The sequence below is a fragment of the Salvelinus sp. IW2-2015 genome, linkage group LG20 (genome assembly GCF_002910315.2).
Source record: "Salvelinus sp. IW2-2015 linkage group LG20, ASM291031v2, whole genome shotgun sequence".
NCBI classification, from domain to species: Eukaryota; Metazoa; Chordata; class Actinopteri; order Salmoniformes; family Salmonidae; genus Salvelinus; species Salvelinus sp. IW2-2015.
The window spans coordinates 25,405,899-25,429,188 of record NC_036860.1 but is presented as its reverse complement, the minus strand read 5'-3'; the positions used below and the strand labels follow the sequence as shown (position 1 = coordinate 25,429,188).

The window sequence follows — 23,290 nt, the reverse complement described above, 5'->3', positions numbered from 1 at the left end:
TTGGATTTGGATCACCTGGATTTGATCACCATTGGATTCGCCTACATATCCAGTAGTGTTTGTTGCAGTCATGTACTGTAGCAATACCGACTGTAAGGAAAGTATAGACCAGCAGGAGAGGATGGCACATTGTAATTTCATATAGGTCACACGGGGGAAGAGAGCCAATTGTTTCCATCCAATCCATTTCAGAGTGGGAAGGGAACAGGGATTTGCTCAGGAGTTCATGCATGGTCGCCTCTGTTTAGATATCTGTCAGGTGTCTGGGAATCTTTGTTTATTGAATGAGTTATACTCTTCCTAAAGACCCCAACCAATTTTGACCCAGGGTCATTCAGACATACACTGAGTGTACAAAACATTAGGAACACCTTCCTAATATTGAGTTGCAACCCCTTTTGCCATCAGAACAGCCTCAATTTGTCTGGGTATGGACTCTGCAAGGTGTCGAAAGTGTTCCACAGGGATGCTGGCCCATGTTGACTCCAATGCTTCCCACAGTTGTGTCAAGTTGGCTGGATGTCCTTTGGGTGTGGACCATTCTTGATACACACGAGAAACTGTTGATGACTCCTTGCTGTCCCCTGTCCACCTGGCCGTGCTGCTGCTCCAGTTTCAACTGTTCTGCCTGCGGCTATGGAACCCTGATCTGTTCACCGGACGTGCTACCTGTCCCAGACCTGCTGTTTTCAACTCTCTAGAGACCGCAGGAGCGGTAGAGATACTCTTAATGATCGGCTATGAAAAGCCAACTGACATTTACTCCTGAGGTGCTGACTTGCTGCACCCTCGACAACTACTGTGATTATTATTATTTGACCATGCTGGTCATTTATGAACATTTGAACATCTTGGCCATGTTCTGTTATAATCTCCACCCGGCACAGCCAGAAGAGGACTGGCCACCCCTCATAGCCTGGTTCCTCTCTAGGTTTCTTCCTAGGTTTTGGCCTTTCTAGGGAGTTTTTCCTAGCTACCGTGCTTCTACACCTGCATTGCTTGCTGTTTGGGGTTTTAGGCTGGGTTTCTGTACAGCACTTTGAGATATCAGCTGATGTACGAAGGGCTATATAAATAAATTTGATTTGAGAGTGAAAAACCCAGCCGTGTTGCTGTTTTGGACACACTCAAACCGGTGCACCTGGCACCTACTACCATACCCCGTTCAAATGCACTTACATCTTTTGTCTGCCCATTCACCCTCTGAATCGCACACATACACAATCCATGTCTCAGTTGTCTCAAGGCTTAAAAATGATTCTTTAACCTGTCTCCTCCCCTTCATCTACACTAATTGAAGTGGATTTAACAAGTGACATCAATAAGGGATCATAGTTGTCACCTGGAATCACCTGGTCAGTCTATGTCATGGAAAGAGCAGGTGTTCCTAATGTTTTGTACAGTGTATTTATTACATTCTTACCGGTCATCCCTCATTCTTCCATCCCTCTCTCATCCCTCTCTCTTCCTTCCTGTATATGGGCCCCGGGGACACTCTGGAACAGTGCTTCTTGATTTTCCTTAAAGGTGAAACAAATTGGACTTGCTAGTCAGCTGAATGTAAATCTTCCTTAATGAGAGAAATTATATTTCCACAATGTCCTGCTCTCGTCCTCAGATCAGACACCGTTCTCTCTCACACAGCTGTGTTTGTATCCCCTACTGTGTGTTCTGTGATGTGATGAATAAAGTCTGTCTTTGGTTCAGTTCCACCAGCTCATTTTATTGGTCTCTCTCTTTCTGTCCGTCTTTCTTTCTTTCTCTTTCTTTCTTTCTTTCTCTCTTTCTCCACCCCCTCTCTCTTCTCTCTCTCACCCCCTATTCTCTCTCTCCTCTCATCTCTCTCACTCCCCTACTGTATGTCTCTCTCGCTCTCTCTATCGCTCTCCCTCTTCGCCCCCACCCCGACTACAGAGGTAGTTCAGCTGAGCCTGGCTGAGGACCAGAGAGTGAGTGTCTCCACGGTAACAGTGGGCCTCAGCACCGTGCTGTCTTGTGCCATCCAGGGAACGCTGCGGCCGCCAATCATCTGGAAGAGGAACGGGATCATACTCAACTTCCTGGACCTGGAGGACATCAATGTGAGTATTGGCTGAGTCAGAGAGTTTCAGTTGTTGGTTGGAGGATTCCCAGAATAAGAAGGGAATAAGCAGGAAATCCAGTAGTCTCCAGCCAGGATTTCTGGAAACCAGGGAATTTATGGAAAGTTATAGGACCCTGTAAAAATCATGTTTTGACATGAATTAAGTCATGCTAGTATGAGCCAGAGTCCAAGGGAACAGGGTTGAAACAGGTTAGTCATACAGCCTGAAACTGTATAGGCTTTCACTCCAAAACTGTAGATATGTAGATAAGAGTGTCTTTAAACGTCATTGGCCTTTCAAGGTGAAACACTTAACCAGTGTCCAACATTGTAAACTTTGATGTGGTGTGTTTTTAGAAAAAACTTTTATAATTGGAACGTTGGTTAATATTTGATTATCCTCAGAATGTGTCTCTCAACAGGGGCTCTTCACGCTGAAAGAAATCTAAGAATAATCAATAACGTTAGATAAAGGTTCACGGAAAGTAAATGAGAAATGCTAATTCCCATTAACGCCATTAATTCATCTTATTTTCCCAGCTTGTTTTTTTCCTATTTCCAATTAAAAACAGGTCTGTGTTTTTCCTCACTTTTTAGCTATCATTTATTCGATTAGAAATGATGTAATGATTTGGGTCTCAGTAGCACGTGGGTCTCATTCGCACTCTGCCAGGCGTCGTGCTGATCTGAAAGAGCACAAACCATGTTCAAAATAAATATTAGCAAATCCCAACATAGCATAGCATGGGAATTGGCTACATGCGGTTAATGAACTATGGAGTGGCGGCGCCGGCAAGTTGTTTAGCTCACCTGCACAGCTGACAGTGTGGGACTCTGTTCAAATCAAATCAAATCAAATTGTATTTGTCACATACACATGGTTAGCAGATGTTAATGCGAGTGTAGCGAAATGCTTGTGCTTCTAGTTCCGACAATGCAGTAATAACCAACAAGTAATCTAACCTAACAATTCCACAACTACTACCTTATACACACAACTGTAAAGGGATAAAGAATATGTACATAAAGATATATGAATGAGTGATGGTACAGAACGGCATAGGCAAGATGCAGTAGATGGTATAGTGTACAGTCTATACATATGAGATGAGTAATGTAGGGTATGTAAACATAAAGTGTCATAGTTTAAAGTGGCTAGTGATACATGTATTACATAAAGATGGCAAGATGCAGTAGATGATATAGAGTACAGTATATACATATACATATGAGATGAGTAATGTAGGGTATGTAAACATTTTTACATAATTTCCATCAATTCCCATTATTAAAGTGGCTGGAGTTGAGTCAGTATGTTGGCAGCGGCCACTAAATGTTAGTGGTGGCTGTTTAACAGTCTGATGGTGATGCGTTGTGCAGACCTCACTACCCTCTGGAGAGCCTTACGGTTGTGGGCGGAGCAGTTGCCGTACCAGGCGGTGATACAGCCCGACAGGATGCTCTCGATTGTGCATCTGTAGATTGTGCATCTGTGCATCTGTAGAATCCACTGTTAATCCACCAGCTGATTAGAATTCTCTATTTGCATGTTAACGAATTGGCCTTGTTATATGTTGCCTCGGAGATACAATAAACAATGACATGCAGGTCAACCGGCATGTGTATAGGCGGGGTCACGGGGAGGACAAGGAAGTGAGAGAGAAAAAAAGGTCCTCTGTGCAACATGCTACTGCTACTGTGGCCATGGAGTATTCAGTGGTAAATAGTGTGTGATGATAATTACAGTTGTCAGTTACCACTTTGAGGTTATTTTTCATGCCTTCATGTTCACAAAGTAATGTCTGATGTGCAAGAACATGCAGGTGATGATGCCACTCCACATCATGTGTTCCCATGTAATTCTTAGGCAGCTTTATGCTCTTGTAATGCATACAGTTTTCAAGGGAAGAGTTACCTCCTATTGTGCACTACCGCTGCATTTCAATTAAGAACAAAGGAAATAATTCATACTGATTGAAGGCCTTTGGTCTCCGTGTGTGCACCTTTAGTGGCGTTGGCAGAAAGCGGATGTTGCCGGTTTTCAGGGATCCAGTATTTTCAACKAAACTTCCGTTTCCCCTGAAAAACAGAAGTGGGAACTCCGTTCAGGTGTCTTTCCACGCCTGCAATGTTGGGTTACCGTGTGTGTGATTTGTCGCTTCAGGTCAGCGTAAAGTAGATTCATTTACAGGCCAACTTGAYTTGTTCTGTTTTGCTATGAAAATGATCTCATTTTGCAATCAATAAACAAATATTACATTTAGCTGTGATTGAAATTCCAACCCAAAAGGCACTCTGACATATGAAACGTTTCGCTGGCTGAGTGGCAATTTGCCCATGCTGGAATCAGACCCATTTGTCTGCACTCTACTACAGCGTAAAGGTAGAGCAGTATTATTCTTTCTCTCTCTCTCTCCCACTAGTAAATGGGACATTTTACATATTGAATGGCTACTTTTCTCCAAAGTAATTGCGTTGTGTTTTGGGAAAGATAAAATCTGTTCCCCTCTGGTTTGATTGCCTTCAAGGAGAGGGCGGCACTATACGGCTGCGTTTACACAGGCTGCGCAGTTCTGATCTTGTGGCCAATTATTGGCAAATGAGCTGATCTGATTGGTCAAATAATTTGTGGAAAAGATCAGAATTGGACAGCCTGTGTCATAGCTGCGGAGAAAGAAAACCATTTGTTTCACTCATCACCTCCAGTAGTTCCAGACAGACCAACCTTTACTGAAACACAAGGGAATAATTCAGCAATGAAATTAAGTAGTGAGTTTTCTCTATTCAAACAATTATGCTATAACATATGTTAATTAGCATGTCAAACTCGCCCGTTTGGGAATGCTGTGAAAAATCCACAAACGCTATTATGGATACAATAGACAACTATTAGTGTGTATTATAAAGGGGGAGGGGAGATAGAAGGAAGCATCGGGGTTGGTTTAGCATTTCAAAGACAAAGCAAAAGGAAACATTTATCAGACAATATTTAGCTTCTTTACAAACTAAGGCGGAACTAATTAACTGTGTAAGTGTAAAGCCATTCCGCCCACTGTATTAAATCTTTACATTTTTTTTTATTATAACACATTTTCCTCCATCATTTGAGACCCAAATGACAGTGTGAACAAGGTTTTCAGCATCTCTTGTTTAATTTAACTTTGAGAGGATTGTATTGCATTTATAGTCTCAGGTCCACCCACATACTGGACACACATGTCTAGGTAATTAAAAGCATCTCAAATAAACCTGTACTGGACAACATAATGAGAATCAACATTACACATTTAAGTATATCCCCTATAGGGCTACATACTACAGAAAAAAATGTTTACTGTTTAATATCTACCTCACTGAGGGAGACTGAGGGAGACTGCTGAGGGGAGGACGGCTCATAAATAATGGCGGAGCAAATGGAATGGCATCAAACACATGGAAACCAGGTGTTTCATTCCACTCACTCCACTCCAGCTTTTTCCATGAGTACGTCCTCCCCAATTAAGGTGCCACCAACCTCCTGTGATCTACAGGTACTTGTACTATAGAGTATTTCATTTCTAAAGCAGTTTCTACTGTTCTGCTATGTTCTGTAAAGTCCGTCCTAAGTATATCCTCTGCCTTTCCTCAACTAAAAGCATCGCTAGAGATGATATGTCCTCATCCACTCCCACCTCGTTAGCTAAGAGAGTAGCAATGTTTTCTATCTAAAATCACATAGTGGGACAATAGCTTGTGGCAAGAAACTCTAAGGCTTTATTTAGTCTGTGTTCAGAGAGAGATGTGTTTCCAGGTAGGTAGCCTTGCACACAGTCTGTCCGCCACATACGGGACACCACTATTTAGTTTCTTAATCCTCCCTAAGCCCCTGCTAAAACCCCAGGTGAGTTGTGCATCCGGAAAAACAACAACTGGCTCCATTAATCACACTAATGTTCTTTGTATTTTTAACCCTTCCTATTTATCAGACTGAGTGAGCGTGACGACGGGGCTCAAATCCCCACGCCCCTCCCAACACCCAGGGACCACGTTGATTCATTGTCTAATATGCTTCCCATCACTCCATGCTCCCCTGTTGTYTGCCTTCCTTCCCCCCTCCCTCCATCCGTCCCCAACTCCCCCCTCACCTCACTCCCCTCCCTTATTCCCTTCCTCACCATCCTCCACTGCCACCTCCCTCTTCTCCCTATAGGACTTTGGCGATGACGGCTCCCTCTACATCACCAAGGTGACAACCATTCATATGGGGAACTACAGCTGTCATGCGTATGGATATGAAGAGCTCTACCAGACCCATGTACTGCAGGTGAATGGTTAGTAATGGCACATACTTGACATTTCACTGTCRTTTCATGGTCAGATTTTAGTTTGGCACGTGGTCACCAGAATGTTGACCTGACTAAACGTGTAGTAGTTGCAGTTTGCGATCACTGCTGCGTTCAACGTTACGTTCCTTTTTTGTTGTCGCTTGAATAGATAACAAATAGTTTGATAAAGTTAGATGCTCTTGTGGAGGAGGGACCTTTAGAGTTGCCTTCCAGGGTCAGGACTGGTAAACCCCTGCCTCAGACTCTAGTGGCAGCAACAGCGTTCACATCACCAAACATGGCATTGAGTCCAACATTCTATCATAGAAAGCAAATGAAGCCTGTAACCATGGCGTTCTATTCACCATACTCAATTGATTCCACCCTGAGCATGTAAACCGTTTTAGCTACAGTACATCAACTAGCCAGCAGCAAGCAGCGCAGATGCTGCAGACATTTATCAAAGCACACTGCTCGACAAACTCATTTGCATAAGTATTTTTTTCCCGCCGAGATGACGTGTGATTACCGGGCCTGCCTCTTCATTGAGGACCTTGGGAGAGCCGTCTGTACCGTATCAAATCAAAGATAATAATCGCCATTCTCAGAGCTTTGATTCATTGCATGCGCAGATATGAATGGAGAAAAATAGCCCGAAATGATTTTCAATTAACAGGGACAATAGGCGTGATTGTGTTGTGTTGTACGGCAGGATTTAGGCTAATTGAAAAACGATACAGCTGCATCTAAGACCTGGCTTCAGCTGAAGACGGAGAGAAAAGTTMTCTTCCTGGAAGGCACGTTATCTTGGAAGACAATTACCTTGTATTTCAATTGTGATCTTATTTGGTCTTATGAACATGTAAACATGCCTCTTATAAACATGTCTCATGCTGGACTCTGTTTTAATGCAGTGTACTGGTGTGAAACTAAATCCTTTCTGCATGGTGTGCTCGATGTGCCTGGTGTGTGTGTGTTTCTATACCATCCTGCCACTCCTATCAATGTTTCTTTGTAAGTATGCCTCCCTGACTCCTCTCTCTTGTGGCTGTGTGCGTGTGTCTCTCTCTTTTCATGTGTGTGTCTGTGCATGTGTGCGTGTTTCTGTGTATCTAGTTCCCCCAGTGATCCTGGTCTACCCAGAGACGCAGGCACAGGAGCCTGGTGTGTCTGCCAGCCTGCACTGCCACGCCGACGGCATCCCAGACCCTAAGATCCTGTGGCTGAAGAACGGCATGGACCTGCAGCCTAGACCCTCCAAGCAGCTCTCCCTCATCGGTAAGGCACCAGGCTGCCTTGCTGCCCACACTGGCAAGACTAAGTGCATCCCAAATGACACCCTATTGCCTATATAGAGAACTACTTTTGACTAGGGCCCATAGGTAACATATAAGGGTCAGGGTGCCACTTGAGACTATTATTACCGTCATAGCAGCTGCTGTTTACCAGACACCCCATTATGCAGGGAACCATGGAGGTGTTGCTATACTAGGTGCCAGTCTGTGTCACACCTTTCTGTGTTGCCAAATCTAAGATTATGGTGACCGTTTTGACTATTGTTGTTTTGTCGGTTGATTGCTTTAGGCCACTGATTTTAAAAGAGTAAATATCCATTCCTAGAAGATTAAAGAAATAGATGGAACAACAGTGGGTGAAAATGAAACCTACGGCAGCCAGCCATGTGGGGGAGTTAAACGGAAGTTTCAATTTCCGAGGGGACAGAAGTGAGCGTCTTTTATGGAGTAACCCTCGTTAGATGGCAGTTTATAGGCTGTGTGTGGGTCATTACCTGTGATAATAGCCTGTTTTCAGGCTTCAGATGCAGCTTAAACAGGGGAGGTTCTGAAAGCTTCACACATACATTAACATCCTGCAATCCAGCTTCACGGATTGGCCGACTCTCACAGCTCAGTTTAGAGCTGGATTCTAGGATGTTAATTTAATTGTTAGATCTGATGATACTCTTGTACCTAGTAAAGGTTTAACAGAGTGCTCAAAAGTCTACAGAATATGGTGGTTTTAGAGAGTGATACTCTACACATTTGCCATGAATTTTTTCAACATTGCCTCAGTAAATAGATTTCCAACTCAGAGGCTAATGTTAGAGCTCACAATCTTTCTTGCCAATGTAAAGGTGAGGCTACAGTACTCACTAGCTATGTTCCCATGAAGTTGTCCAGTGATTTTTTGTTGTTGACATTTAGAAGGTTTGCATAGAAAATAGATGCGACAATTGACTGCTACGGTGCGTTTGTGTCGATAAAAACAGCTGGAGCTAATGACATCCCAAAAATCTAGAATGTCAAATAGAAATATAGTTGACGAAAAAATGTTTTTTGAAGTGTTTCCTTCATTAGTTTAGGCTAATTCCGCATTAATAAAAAGACTGTATGCCCTCCCACCTATCTGTTTCATGTATCAGGTAGCCTGCAAAAGCCAAAATGGATAGAATGCAAGATTTGACTGATATTTGCCATATTCTCATGTGCCAACGTATCACCACGGTCCGTGCCATGGTGAACCGTGCACTCCTGTAGATCTGCAATAATTGGATGGTGAAACTTGCATCCAGTCAACCAGAAAAGCAAGGCGAAGCAATTCAGGCATTCTTGAAAGTCAGGATAATGATTCTGCAAAGAAATGTTTTTTTTTAATTATAGTTGAACAGTAGATTTAACGAGCAGTAGGCATTTAGAAACAAATGTGGAGTGGAGGTTCACGTGCCCCGCGTCCCTTCAAAATGATTCGGCAATCATAATTTATTCGAAAAGCACTGTTTCCGTCATTTGTCGCAATAAAGAAAGTTAGACAAAAGAAAAATCCACCCCTAACTGAACTGATAAAAATGTTGTCGATCTTTACAAAKCATTTCTCCTATAGCTGCTGTTTCCATTACACGTTTATTTTTATTTTTTTTACATAGCTTTTGTCGGTAAACTGCCTAGCTATGCTGCCAGGATCCCCTCCATTTACAATGGGAGTGTTKAAGAGGCTCAGCTGTTAGGAATAGGTGCTCTCCAAGGTTCATGACTGCTTAGTGTTACTGATGGTGCTGAATGGACAGCTGCATGGGGGATATTTAGGAAGGCATAACACTGCTGAAATCAGATAGAAATGCATTATGTAGAACCAACATCATCCTCTGTCATTTGGAATATTGATATATATATATATGTATATATCAGCTCTGTATATTTAATTTCTATCTGACACATTCTCAACATTTCACCTCACTAAAACCTTCCATTTACCCCCTGGTGCCACACATTTCTACAAGTCTGAAATCACAGTATAATATCTCTGTTCCCTTGTTATAAATTCAACACAAAAACAACATTTTAAGTGAGAAATCAATGTCTAACTATAGGCAAATTATTAATTGAGTGGTTATGCATAAAAATTGATCAAGGCATAATTATGGATAATAGGCAATTACGACACTGTCTGGTGTTTAATGTCGGGAGGCCCACACTTTACATCATTATGTTTCTCCTCCCTAAAGATTAGATAGAAAAGTGAATTTGAACACAAACTACTGTAAAAACATCATCCATTTAAGTGTGCATTTCACTAACATGAGGTATAGTGTAACAAAAAGGACTGTTTATAAGGTGGTATAACTTTTGTTATCTACATGGGGGCGGCATGTAGCCTAGTGGTTAGAGCGTTGGACTAGTAACCGAAAAGTTGCGAGATCGATTCCCTGAGCTGACAAGGTAAAAAATCTGTTGTTCTGCCCCTGAACAAGACAGTTAATCCACTGTTCCTAGGCCACCATTGAAAATAAGAATTTGTTCTTAACTGACTTGCCTAGTTCAATAAATGTATATTGCATCATCTGTGCATTGGGTCCTGTGGAAGTTGTTTGTTTACATTAGTCCAGGGTTTAAGTCTCAGGCCATGGCTCAGTCAGGTCTTTTGTAGCACTGAGAAGTTCTCCACTGCTTCTACACTGCCACTCCACATTTAGGAGATACATGGAGAGAGCTCAAGAGAGGGGGATCAAAAAGGACAGCAAGAGGGAGAGATGAGGGGAGAGACTGGCACATGATCTTTGACGCGGCGTGTCGAAAGCAGCTGTCTGTCACAGGCGTCCTTCACTCCTCTGCGGCGTTGTGAAGATTGCCTTGTGATCAAGGCAACAATGCAGCAACAGCAGCAGCGTGAGGATGAGGAGGGAGGGAGGGATGTGAGTGTGAGAGCATGCTGTAAATCCAAAAAAGGCTGAGTACTAGTGTCAGAGAGCTAGGAATACCTCTGCTGCCTCTCATGCTAGCACTGTGCCCTGGGATACATCACCTTTACCTGATACATCTAACACACACACACACACACACACATTAGTGATACCATCAGAGAGGGATGCCTCTGATGATAGCACTCACTGTGTCCTGGGAGACATCACCTTCAACTGACACTCTAGATCTCTGGGAACAGAACAGAGACGATTCAGTCAAAGTATATTTTGATAAAGTGTTGTTGTGACGTCGTCAAAAGGGTTCTGGCGTCAATGGCTTCTGTTAATGAGAAGTGTGTGCGCAGGTAGGTGGCTACTTAGATTATCTTTTTTTATTCATTTAGAAAAGGACATTTTTAGGTGTGCATTTTTTAGGTGGGAGGATGAAACAGCCATGGAAAATGTGTATCAGTGTAGAAACGTGGGGCTGAGCTAACGCTTGTCTTTTCTGCTCATCTCTAACACAGCGAATGGGAGCGAGCTCCACATTGGCAGTGTACGCTATGAGGACACAGGCGCCTACACCTGCATTGCTAAGAACGAGGTGGGGGTGGACGAGGACATATCGTCTCTGTTTGTGGAGGACTCAGCCAGAAAGACACGTAAGTGGCTGAGAGTAGAACATGGAAAAATGCCTCTGGGATTTTCAAAAGCCAATTTTGGCAATGAAAATGTAGACAGTAATTTAGCATGTTGCAATATCTGCATAAAATTAACGAAAATATTAAGCTGTAGAAAGCAGAGGTGGGACCAAGTCATTGTTTTACAAGTCACAAAGTCTCAAGTCTTAGCACTCAAGTCCCAAGTCAAGTCGCAAGTCAAGACAGGCAACTCTGTTGTTCTTTGTGTCGCACTGATTTGCTTTATTTTGGCCAGGTCGCAGTTGTAAATGAGAACTTGTTCTCAACTGGCCTACCTGGTTAAATAAAGGTGAAATAAATAAAATAAAAATTAAAGTCCGAGTCAAGTCTCAAGTCAAGACCAACAAATCTCAAGTCCTAAGCTTTGAGTTTCGAGTCCTAAACAAGTCATAATGTGCTCTTCACCAAATGTAATACTATTTCATATTTTTAACAAGAGTAATAGTTAGTATATTACATTTACACAAATCATGAATGCTTTTAAAAAATATATATWTTTTTTACTTTCCAAATAAACTGTATATTTCCATGGAAATACATTGGTTGCCAAGTCCCCCCCAACCCCAAATCAATCGACTATCGAGGATCGCTATGGGCCGRAATCGGGCGATGTAGGCTTGTACACAATCGCCCAACCTTACACACACACACACCCTCTTTGTGTGTGGTTACAGTAGGCTAACGTATGTCAATGGTTTTAGGAACAGCAGTAACATCAGGCAGGATTTAGGTTATCAACTGCCTAGCCAGTTGTAGCCCAATCTTGGGTGCAATGATCACGTTCCCGCACTGACTGACTGTGTGGAGGGTCATTGATTTAACGTTACGCTAGCCTACATGCTACACTAGCAAATGTATATATAGCTGTCGGCTATATTAGCCACAATTTACCGTTCTTTGTGCAGCTTCAAATGTCGAACAAAGTTGGAAGATGTTGTGCCTCCATCTATAATTTTCTTCCSGCATGTTTTGCAAGTTGCAATCCGTTTTTTGTTGACTACATCATAGTCTTTATATCCGAAAATAATAATTTGGGGTATCATCTTTCCAAGGGCTCCGTCTGAATTCACCCACCGACGTTCCTCTGCACTGCCACGCGCAACTTTTTCTCAGCTGGCACAATTTGATTGGCTGCTGTCCGATTCAAACTGTAATCTGTTAAATGAAGATGATGCGCTGCACAATTTTTTTATATTTGGGCTTGGGGAGGGTATCAAGTCAGTTCGAGTCAAAAGGCTCAAGTCCAAGTTAAGTCACGAGTCATTGGTGTCGAGTTGCAAGTCATCATATTTGGACTCGATTCTGACTCGAGTCCAGGTCATGTGACTCGAGTCCACACCTTTGGTAGAAAGTGTCAGAAACAGAAGTTATAACAAATAAATTATAATGCTCTGTTTCTGATTTATTGTATGGTATCTGTATGTACAGTGTATATATATATATATATAAAACAATTTTACAGCCTTTGGGTTTAGTTAGACCTCAAATGCAATTAAAAAATAAAATACTCTTGCTAAATGTGTTTCTGTCCCACTTTTTCTGAAATGACTTGATATGACATGGTCTCTCTCTCTCTCTCTCTCTCTCTCCCTCCCTCCTCTGTCTCCCTRTCTCTGTCGCTCTTCTGTCATTCGGATGCTGATGCTGCAGTGGCAAATATACTGTGGCGGGAGGAAGGTACTAAAATCTACTGTTGTATAACACTTTTCACCATGTCTTATTTTCTGTTCTTTTAAATTAACTTCTCTAATTGACCAACATTCTTCTGAATGCCTATGTTTTGTAGGGTGAATAGGTTCATTATATGCAGTATATGTCAAATCAAATTGTATTTGTCACATACATATGTTTAGCAGATGTTATTGTGGGTGTAGCGAAATGCTTGTGTAGAATACCAATCCACAAGAGTAAAACGTAATTTGTAAAACACCACTAATTAGCAACTTTACCGCTAATTTCCATCATTTTACTATATCATCCTGAATGATGATTGGTGTGTATGTGTTCTTGCTGAAAACATTATTTCACAAGACTTAACCATGAAAATATACACACAATTAAAACAGTTTTGTTACAGGCCTGCCTCAACACTTCAGCACACATAACTCTTCCTCAGAACAGTATAATCTAGTTGTGACACCAAAACGTGTGTTTGAGAATAACTCTTTGGGCTGATTAGAGAGCATGAGAGAGGCCCACGGTTTGAATCCTTTGCACCCCCGATGCAGACTGCACCACTGGCCTTCACGTCACGTCATGACTGTGTCAGCAGCACTCACGGTGTTGATTTCACCTCGTCATTCAGTATGATGTAACCTGCCATCCATCCCCACACAATGTGCTTTTCCAAAGCATGAATAGCAGTTGTCTAGTTAACAGCTGTCYTTTAGGGTCAGGTAACTGGCCTGCAAAATGTTCTCGCGCTCATAGCGGCTATCAAGTTTGAGAAGACAGTCTCACAATTCACTCGCTAGACATGCTGTTTACAGAGACTGACTGTGCTGTCAAAATGCCTGACAACACCACCAGTCATTCACCGGCTCAGGTGTTGCTAACAGGGTCTGTAGGCTCTGGTAGGCTCTTGAATGTTAGCTGAACCAATTTTTATGTCCTATCTCCCCAGGGTTGAGCGTAGGGAACATGTTCTATGTGTTTTCTGATGAGGGCATCACGGTGCTGCAGCCCAGCGAGTGTGAGATACGCAGACACATAAAGTGCACCGAGAGGATCATGGCCAGCTATGTGAGTACATACTGTACATGTTTTAGAGGATAATGATTCATGTATTTGTGGACTTTTTATGACTTGAGATGATATTAAACATATACTAATCCAGAGGGAATAAGCCTCACTCTTACAGATATACATTTCATTCAGAAAGTATTCAGACCCCTTGACTTTTTCCACATTTTGTTATGTTACAGCCTTATTCTAAAATGTGTTAAATAAATACAAATCCTCAGCAATCTACACACAATACCCCATAATGACAAAGCAAAAACATTTTTTTTTTTTTTTTTTAAATATAAAAATAATGAAATATCACATTTACATAAGTAGTCAGACCCTTTACTCAGTACTTTGTTGTAGCACCTTTGGCAGCGAATACAGCCTGGAGTCTTCTTGGGTATGATGCTACAAACTTAGCACACCTGTATTTGGGGAGTTTCTCCCATTCTTCTCCGCAGATCCTCTCAGGTTGGATGGGGAGCGTTGATGCACAGCTATTTTCAGGTCAGATGTTCGATCGGGTTCAAGTCCGGGCTCTGGCTGGGCACTCAAGGACATTCAAAGATTTGTCCCGAAGCCACTCCTGCATTGTCTTGGCTGTGTGCTTAGGTTCGTTGTACTGCTGGAAGGTGAACCTTCGTCCCAGTCTGAGGTCCTGAGTACTCTGGAGGTGGTTTTCATCAAGGGTCTCTCTGTACTTTGCTACGTTCATCTTTCCCTCGATCCTGACTAGTCTCCCAGTCCCTGCCGCTGAAAAACATTCCCACAGCATAATGCTGCCACCACCATGCTTCACCGTAGGGATGGTGCTAGGTTTCCTCCAGAATTGACGCTTAGCATTCAGGCAAAGAGCGGCCAGCTCTAGGAAGAGTCTTGGTGGTTCCACACTTCTTCCATTTAAGAATGTTTCTTGGGGACCTTCAGTGCTGCAGAAATGTTTTGGTACCCTTCCCCAAATCTGTGCCTCGACAAAATCCTGTCTCTGAGCTCTACGGACAATTCCTTCGACCTTATGGCTTGGTTTTTTCTCTGACATGCACTGTCAACTGTGGGACCTTATATAGACAGTTGTGTGCCTTTCCAAATCATGTCCAATTAATTGAATTGACCACAGGTGGACTCCAATCAAGTTGTAGAAACATCTCAAGGATGATCAATGGAAACAGGATGCAGCTGAGCTCAATTTCGAGTCTCATAGCAAAGGGTCTGAATACTTATGTAAATAAGGTATTTCTGTTTTTTATTTTAATACATTGACAAAACTTTCTAAAAAGCTTTTATGGGGTATTGTGTGTAGATTGAGGGGGGAAAGGAGTTTAATACATTTAAAGGATGTTGCGTAACAAAATGTGCAAAAAGGGAAGGGGTCTGAATACTTTCCGAATGCACTGTACAGATGTACACCCCCCCCACACACACACACTCCACTACAACTCATTGCCAATATCTGTGCCCTCCGTTCACTAAATGTTATGGGATTACGAATGTCCATTAGTCAAAGACCCCAAGTCAATAGCTCACAGTAACCCTGCACGTCTGTAATATACTGTACTAGAGAACATCACTCTCCCAAAGTAATGGGCTTAAGTTGGAAAAAGTTGCTTGTTTTTCTAAGGGATTTAAGTTGTACAAATTGCTGTAATTGTATTACAGATCAATACAAACTTAATAAGGCATGTGTTAGTCCATTGCTGCTGTAAACAGCATTTTCTCTGCTGCATGATGGCCCTATCCTGTGTGTGGAAGCTATGTGATTTTAACTGTGGATTCGCCACTCTCCCTTCTATTCTGCTGCTTCTTCTTCATCACCGTCTTCTTCTGCTTCCTCCCTTCTTCAATTCTCTCTCTTCTTCCATCCCGTTCTTTCTCCAGGAGGAGATGTGCCCTAAAAGTGAAGGTGTGTCTCCGGAACACTGTGTGTGGTCCTCAGCGGTCAGTGTGAGGGATAAGTACATCTACGTCACCCAGCCCCTTCATAAACGCCTGCTGGTCATCGACACCCAGGCCCAGAATGTGGTGCAGGTTGGTTGGTATTATTAATCTTCTCCTATAAGCTCTTTAGAGAGCGGTCCCCCGAGGCTTTTAGACAGGTCACCAATGGGTAGAGAGAGAGAGAGAGAGCAAACAGAGGGAGAGGAAAGAAGAGGGCTGAAAACAGATACGCTAGTGGTTTCCCAATCGCCACGCTCTGTCACACTTCGCCATACCCTCACTGGTGTGTGTGTGAGGGCAGGGGGCTAATGCATCATCCCGTTCCTCTCTCCCTCCATCTCGCTCTGCCTACTGTACCTCACCCTCTCTCTCAGCTGTCTCCACTCTTTACGGAGACGTTTCTGGGAGGCTTTTAAACGAGACGGCAAGAACACCCTTCTTGTGCTCGTGTGTTGACGCAACAACAGCAACATGTAGCTCACAGTTACGAACGTCATTTTCGTTTACTGTCACACTGCATGATATTAGATACTGAGCATGATAAAAAAATTAAATATAACTCTTTAGCTGGAGAAATGCTGTAAAAAAAAAAAAAATGGCTGTAAAAGAACAGTGAGCTGATAGTGAGTGAGATGTGTCTAACAAACTAGGAGTATACGGGGGGGATGTGGCGAGCGGTCAGTTGCCTGTATGTCTCATTGTTTGGTGCACTCTCTCCCCCCCATTCCCCTTCTCTGACATGTGAGTGGCAGCGTCAGAGTCCACCCTCCTCTGAGGGTCTCGGAGTGGGAGTGCTGTTGACACATAGCTGACCAGTGGAAAATAAATAGGCTGGCTTCCCATTACTGAACACGTAACTCTGTCGCGCTTCACTGGGGGTGGGGAAGGGAGGGGGGGGGGGTCGGGAGGACTAGTAGAAGAGAATAGAAAAGCAGGAGCACAGGAAAAAACACGCTGGTTGACTTCAACATACAAGACGAACTGAGGGATACACAGGGATACATACACAAGGGAAAATAAGCGACACCTGGAGGGGGTAGAAACAATCACAAGGACAGGTGAAAAAGATCACGCTTCTGTGTGTCTCTCTCTCTCTCTCAAGACGGTAGAGACAGATCCTTTCCCAGTGAAGCTGCTCTACGACAAGTCACATGACCAGGTCTGGGTGCTAAGCTGGGGCAGTATGCAGAAGTCCCACCCAACCTTAAAGGTAAGGAGTTATTGGTGTGCACTTGTGTGTTTTTGTCCATTCGTGTGTCTGTGTGCACGTGTGTATGAGCAAGTATTTTATTTGTGTGAGTATTTAATCGTATTTAACGTTTACCAGTCAGCAAACTACAATTTACAGCTGTGGCACTGTAGACATGGGATCCAGTCCCTTTGGAGAGGATGTGTTGGAGACTTCAGGGATGATTACAGGCCCGGGGGGGGGGGGGGGGGGGGAGCTGGGAACTAATAAAATACTAAATAGTATTTATAGGGCTGAGGTAACTGAGGACAGCAGCACAGCTTACTACAGCTGCTGAGGGACTACATTGTCATTTTTCAAAATGGCCACAACGTGTTTATTGTTGTTTTCCTCTTCCTTTGGAGTTCTATTAAAATCTTGTGAGGTGCTCTGTCTGTCAGTAGTCAATATTCTCCCTCGCTAACAGCCTTATTAGCAAGGGAGAGGCTGTGAGCACTTGTCAGGTTGAGCTCATTGTGAAATCCTAATATGTTCTCACTACCAACCGAGACGCAATGTGTCTCAAATAAAGAGGAGGTTGAGGCACTTATTGAAAGGCACTTTTCTATCGCAAACAAAGTGATTTTCTGTTCATTCTTCAAAGTGTTGTAAATTCTCAAAACGGCTCTGCATAAGCATCCGGGTGAATTGTCAGAACTACTCAAACACGCCTGGCGTTCTGTTGTCGCTCAATAGTAATGAATAATTACAAAAATGAGGCTTGAATCATTCGGTCCAAAATTCAATTTCAGGCAATCTGCATAACTGACTGTGGGGCATATGGATCACACAGCAGATAAATGGCTTGACAATGTCATTATTACTTGGAATGCAAGTAATTGACCTGAGCACAGGCAGTACTCCGTTCTCCAATTCAACATTTAAACACCTCCTTTTTTTACTAGCTCAATATCTCTAAGCAAACATCCAAGTGAGATTGTCAATTTATTAGATCAAACAAATGAAGGCGCAGGGATGTTGAAAGGGGAGGGACAGCCTTTCTAACTGTCAGACGGGTCTCACTGTGTACGTATGCACGTGCCAATGCTGGCTATTCAGAGACAGCAATTGAGGTAGTATAATAATATATATGTCATTTAGCAGATGCTTTTATCCAAAGCGGCTTACAGTCATGCGTGCACACATCTTACGTCTGGGTGGTCCAAGGAATCAAACCCACTATCCTGGCATCACAAGCACCATGGTCAACCAACTAAGCTACAGAGGACCACAGAGAGAGAAATGTGCGGTAATCAAGCAGATACACCGAAAGAGATCTAAGAGTGCCTGAGCACCTGCTCTTTTTCCATCCTATGAGAAAAGTCCCCTTTCAGATTGGTGGCATTTTTTCGTTATTACATTTTTTATTTAACTTTTAAGTCTATTTTCTCTCTTGTTTTTTTAAATGAGTTGCCCATCAAACTAGCTCATTTCAAAACAACTGTATCTTGGAAAATGTCCCCATGCGAGCACATATTGCACTCGTCCTGCTGGCAGAAGCTACCAGTGCTAAACGTTAGTGTAGTAGCTAGTGTCTCCCTTTTGAGTTGTCTGTGTCATCTCACTGTCCGGAACAGGAAAGGCTTCAATTTGAGTGTTCGTTAGTAGGCCTACGAGGTAGATGTCAGCAGCAGAACAAACCAGGTATGGGTAGTTGAGGCCCAGTGTGGACAGATTTGTTGCCGATCGAGACTGTTTTGCGCGGCTGATTGGGATGCACGGCTGATTGGGATGCACGGCGAGTCGATAAGCCAGTGCGAATGACTAGTGCATCAGTGTTGTATCGATGGGCATGCCGAACGGAGTTGCTTCCCACTGTGCAGCTAACACGGTCATTTGTCTCCTCCCATGATTTTATTTCAATTAGGATAACAGCCTACACAAGAAATAACTCATATTGATCACCATCTAGATGTAACCTTGATACATACATGCAGTCTACTACTCAATTGGGAGGGCATGAATGGCAACAACACCGTTTGCCAAGCACTGTTGTCAGGCAACGGCATGGGTGGCAGTCACAGTAAGCGCGGGCATACAAGCAACAGTACACCCATCATCAGTACTTAATTTTTTATTTTTTTTAAATAGTCTGTTTTATATCTGGAAATGTACAATTATTTGTGTAGAACCAACAGTGAAATACGACTCAGACTCATCCTCTTGCTTCAAAACAGAAGTCCAAACTCTCGTGGTACTCAATGTACAGTAATTGCGCAGTAAGAAAAAAAACACAGCTCAGTCAAAACCGTCTAACCTATAGCTTTCGACACACCCACTCATTTCCACACTCCCACTACTTTCCTTTTGACACACCCACTCATTTCCACACGCACACTACTTTCCTTTTGACACACCCACTCATTTCCACACGCCCACTACTTTCCTTTCTACACACCCACTCCTTTCTACACACCCACTCCTTTCCTCACGGCCACTACTTTCCCTTCGACACACCCACTCGCCCGTACTTCGGTCGCCATATTGGTCTGCAGCTGCACCCTTCTCGAACAAACTCCAACCACAGATTAACACTAGTTAGATTGTTTCAACAGCATAGGTAACTAGCTGATTTACATCATCTACATTCGCTATGATCAGCTGATCAGCCCACCCCTCTTTGCCTTCTCTTTCAGCAGTAGGCTATAAGCTTGCTTACAGTGGGATGAGTGGGATTTTGCAGGAAATAAAGGCCTAGGCTACAATATATACTGAACAAAAATATAAACGCAACATGTTTCATGAGCTGAAATAAAAGATCCCAGAATTTTTCCATATGCACAAAACTCTTATTTCTCTCAAATGTTGTGCACAAATTTGTTTACATCCTTGTTAAGTAAACATTTCTCCTTTGCAAGATAATCCATCCACCTGACAGGTGTGACATCTCAAGAAGCTGATTAAACAGCATGATCATTACACAGGTGCACCTTGTACTGGGGGACAATAAAAGGCCACTCTAAAATGTGCAGTTTTGCCACTCAACACAATGCCACAGATGTCTCAAATTTTGAAGGAGTGTGCAATTGGCATTCTGACTGAAGGAATGTCCACCTGAGCTGTTGCCAGAGAATGTAATGTTAATTTCTCTACCATAAGCCTCCTCCAACCTCGTTTTTAGAGAATTTGGCAGTATGTCCAACCGGCTTCACAACCACAGACCACGTGTAACCACGCCAGCCCAGGACCTCCACATCCGGCTTCTTCACCTGTGGGATCACCTGAGACCAGCTACCTGGACAGCTGATGAAAATGAAGAGTATTTCTGTCTGTAATAAAGACCTTTTGTTGAGAAGAACTCATTCTGATTGGATGTGCCCCTGCCCAGATGTGCAATCCATAGATTAGGGCCTAATTAATTTATTTCAATTGACTGATTTCCTTATATGAACTGTAACACAGTAAAATCGTTGAAATTGTTGTATTTTGCATTTATATTTTTGTTTAGTATATATGTTGAAATTTGGCTACAGGATCATTAGATAATTACCTATGAAACTAGGGTTTAGGAACATGGTGACATGAGCTTACAACATATAACAGTGGCAAGACGCTGGAATATGTTGAAACCTCAGCATGATCAAAAGATGCAACTGTAATAGATACTTGGATAATGGAATTGGCCAGTAGAGGTCTGCTAGTTGGATATTAGTAAGTAAGTAGGTTTGCACGAGCCTTGGCTTGTGTGAGTCGGAACGGCTCATAGAAGTACGATCCTATCTCCTGTTTGAGGCAGCTTGATGTATAAGTACACCCCCTGGAGAGGACGCAGGTCTATCTCAGGAGTTGGATATTAGTATAAACTTGGATTTATAGTACAATTTCCCATTACTTTACCCTCATAATATAGTGTAAGAACAGTGTAATATTCTTGTAAAGTGGGGACCTACAGTATAGAATATATAAAGCATTTCTTAATAACATTGGTGAGATCCACCAGTCTGCCTTGAAGCAAGTACAGTTCAATATAAAAGGTACTCAGTCAGTACAAACCAATTTCCCTTCAGTATTAAAGTACAATAGGTGTAATACAGGAGAGAAAATAATAGCCGAGGTAAAATACAGTAACATGGTGCATATGACCAATATGTGCCAGGGTGCTGGTGTGAAGTTTAGAGCATCCTGAGCCTGTGAGAGCATTACTTCCCAATTAGACATGACTTCTATTATGTGAGCCGGTGAGAGCATAACTTCCTAATTAGACATGACTTCTATGATGTGAGCCGGTGAGAGCATAACTTTCCTAATTAGAACATGACTTTTTATGATGTGAGCCGGTGAGAGCACAACTTCCTAATTAGACATGACTTCTATTATGTGAGCCGGTGAGAGCATAACTTCCTAATTAGACATGACTTCTATTATGTTACATCCGGGGCTCTGTAGCTCTGTTGACTGCACTGGCAAAGGGCGCTGCATTAAAACGTTTTTTTAAATTGTCAGTATAGTTCGCTCATAGGAAGACTGCAAAATACAAAAAGCAGGTCCCCCACTGACAATGTGATGGTTTTAGAGCTTTAGTAGGGATGGCACATACTTCAGATTAGTGTCTTTAGTCGTTTTCCCTTTTATTCAAATACCTTCTACATGAAATATTTACTGGGGTTCCTTAAACAAGCCGAGCTATGCAGTGGTTACATAAACAGCCCACAAGTCCTTGACAGTGACCTGATAATGTAGGGTACCRGATGAAGCATTTGTCATGTACTGTACATAGTGGGTGGGGCCAATAAAGTGGATGGATAGATCGTCCAARGAGAAATGGATGAGTCAGACGGCCGCCTTTGACTTGTGAGATAGCAGCTTTATCCGTGTGTATCTTCTCAAGCAACCATTAGCCAATACGTTTCGTCTATCAGGTCTTGAGGTGAGGCCATATATCATCAGTTTAACTATACTGCCCAATACACACTGACACATTTGTTGTTGTTTTGGCTCCGTACTCCAGCGCCTTGGATTTGAAATGATACAATGACTATGAGGATAAAGTGGAGACTGTAAGCTATTGCTTAGCGATTAGTGCTTTTTGAGGTCAGTTCGGGTTTCGGTTGGATTATTTCAAAAATGATCACGGTTTTCAATTTTGTTTGAGATTTTTAACTTTAAATAATGACATTAAAAATGATTAGAGCYTTTTAATGCAAACGCCAAAGCCAAAAATAGTGAACATTCAATTGCCAAAACATTGAAAATATTCCATTGTCTTTGTCAGGTCCACATAGAAAATAGGAAATTACTATAAAGTAAAAATACAAATTCAGTTGTGTACATTACTTAGTTTTATTTGAGTACTTTATAATTCTTCATTCCTTAGTCATCATCATATCTCATCTCTGCTCAGGCAGCAACAGAAATGAATGGCAAAAAATGTAATGTGTCAATTTGGAGTCCCTTTTGTTGTAAATAAGAATAGAATATGTTTCTAAACACTTCTACATTTATGTGGATGCTACCAAGATTACGGATAGTCCTGAATGAATCGTGAATAATGATGAGTGAGAAAGTTACAGACGCACAAATTTCATAACCCCGAAACATGCTAACCTCTCACCATTACAATAACAGGGGAGATTAGCATTTTTTGGGGTGTATGATATTTGTACATCTGTAACTTTCTCATCTTTATTCACGATTCATTCAGGAATATCCGTTACCATGATAGGATCCACATTAATGTAGAAGTGTTTGGAAAAATATTATACTCTTAGTTACAATTAAATTTACTCCACATCGACACAATACATTGTTTACCATTCATTTCTATTGGGCAAACAGCAAATGCATCCAACAAGTTTGCAGAGTCACAAGCTTGATGTAATCATTGCGTGTTAGGCATATYGGACCAAATAATAAWCTTTTGACTACTTTAATAATGTTACAGTACCAGTCAAATGTTTGGACACACCTACTCATTCAAGGGTTTTATTTTATTTGTACTATTTTCTATATTGTAGAATAATAGTGAAGACATCAACACTATGAAATAATACAAATGGAATCATGTAATAACGAAAAAAGTGTTAAACAAATCAAAATATATTTTAGATTTCAGATTCTTCTAAGTAGCCACCCTTTGCCTTGATTACAGTTTGCACACTCTTGGCATTCTCTCAACCAGCTTCATGAGGAATGCTT

The 23,290-nt window shown here is 42.2% G+C and overlaps 1 protein-coding gene across 1 annotated transcript in view; it reads left to right on the top strand.

Annotated features, from left to right (window-relative positions):
• The window catches only part of LOC111979954 (follistatin-related protein 4-like), a 227,883-nt gene that overhangs the window by 196,646 nt on the left and 7,947 nt on the right, over nt 1-23,290 (top strand). The window contains exons 7-14 of the mRNA XM_024010649.2: nt 1,915-2,081; nt 6,273-6,393; nt 7,504-7,665; nt 11,092-11,226; nt 12,916-12,942; nt 13,889-14,007; nt 15,868-16,017; nt 17,030-17,137. Of these exons, the coding sequence (XP_023866417.1) occupies nt 1,915-2,081; nt 6,273-6,393; nt 7,504-7,665; nt 11,092-11,226; nt 12,916-12,942; nt 13,889-14,007; nt 15,868-16,017; nt 17,030-17,137 (989 nt within the window). The remainder of the gene's footprint in view (nt 1-1,914; nt 2,082-6,272; nt 6,394-7,503; nt 7,666-11,091; nt 11,227-12,915; nt 12,943-13,888; nt 14,008-15,867; nt 16,018-17,029; nt 17,138-23,290) is intronic.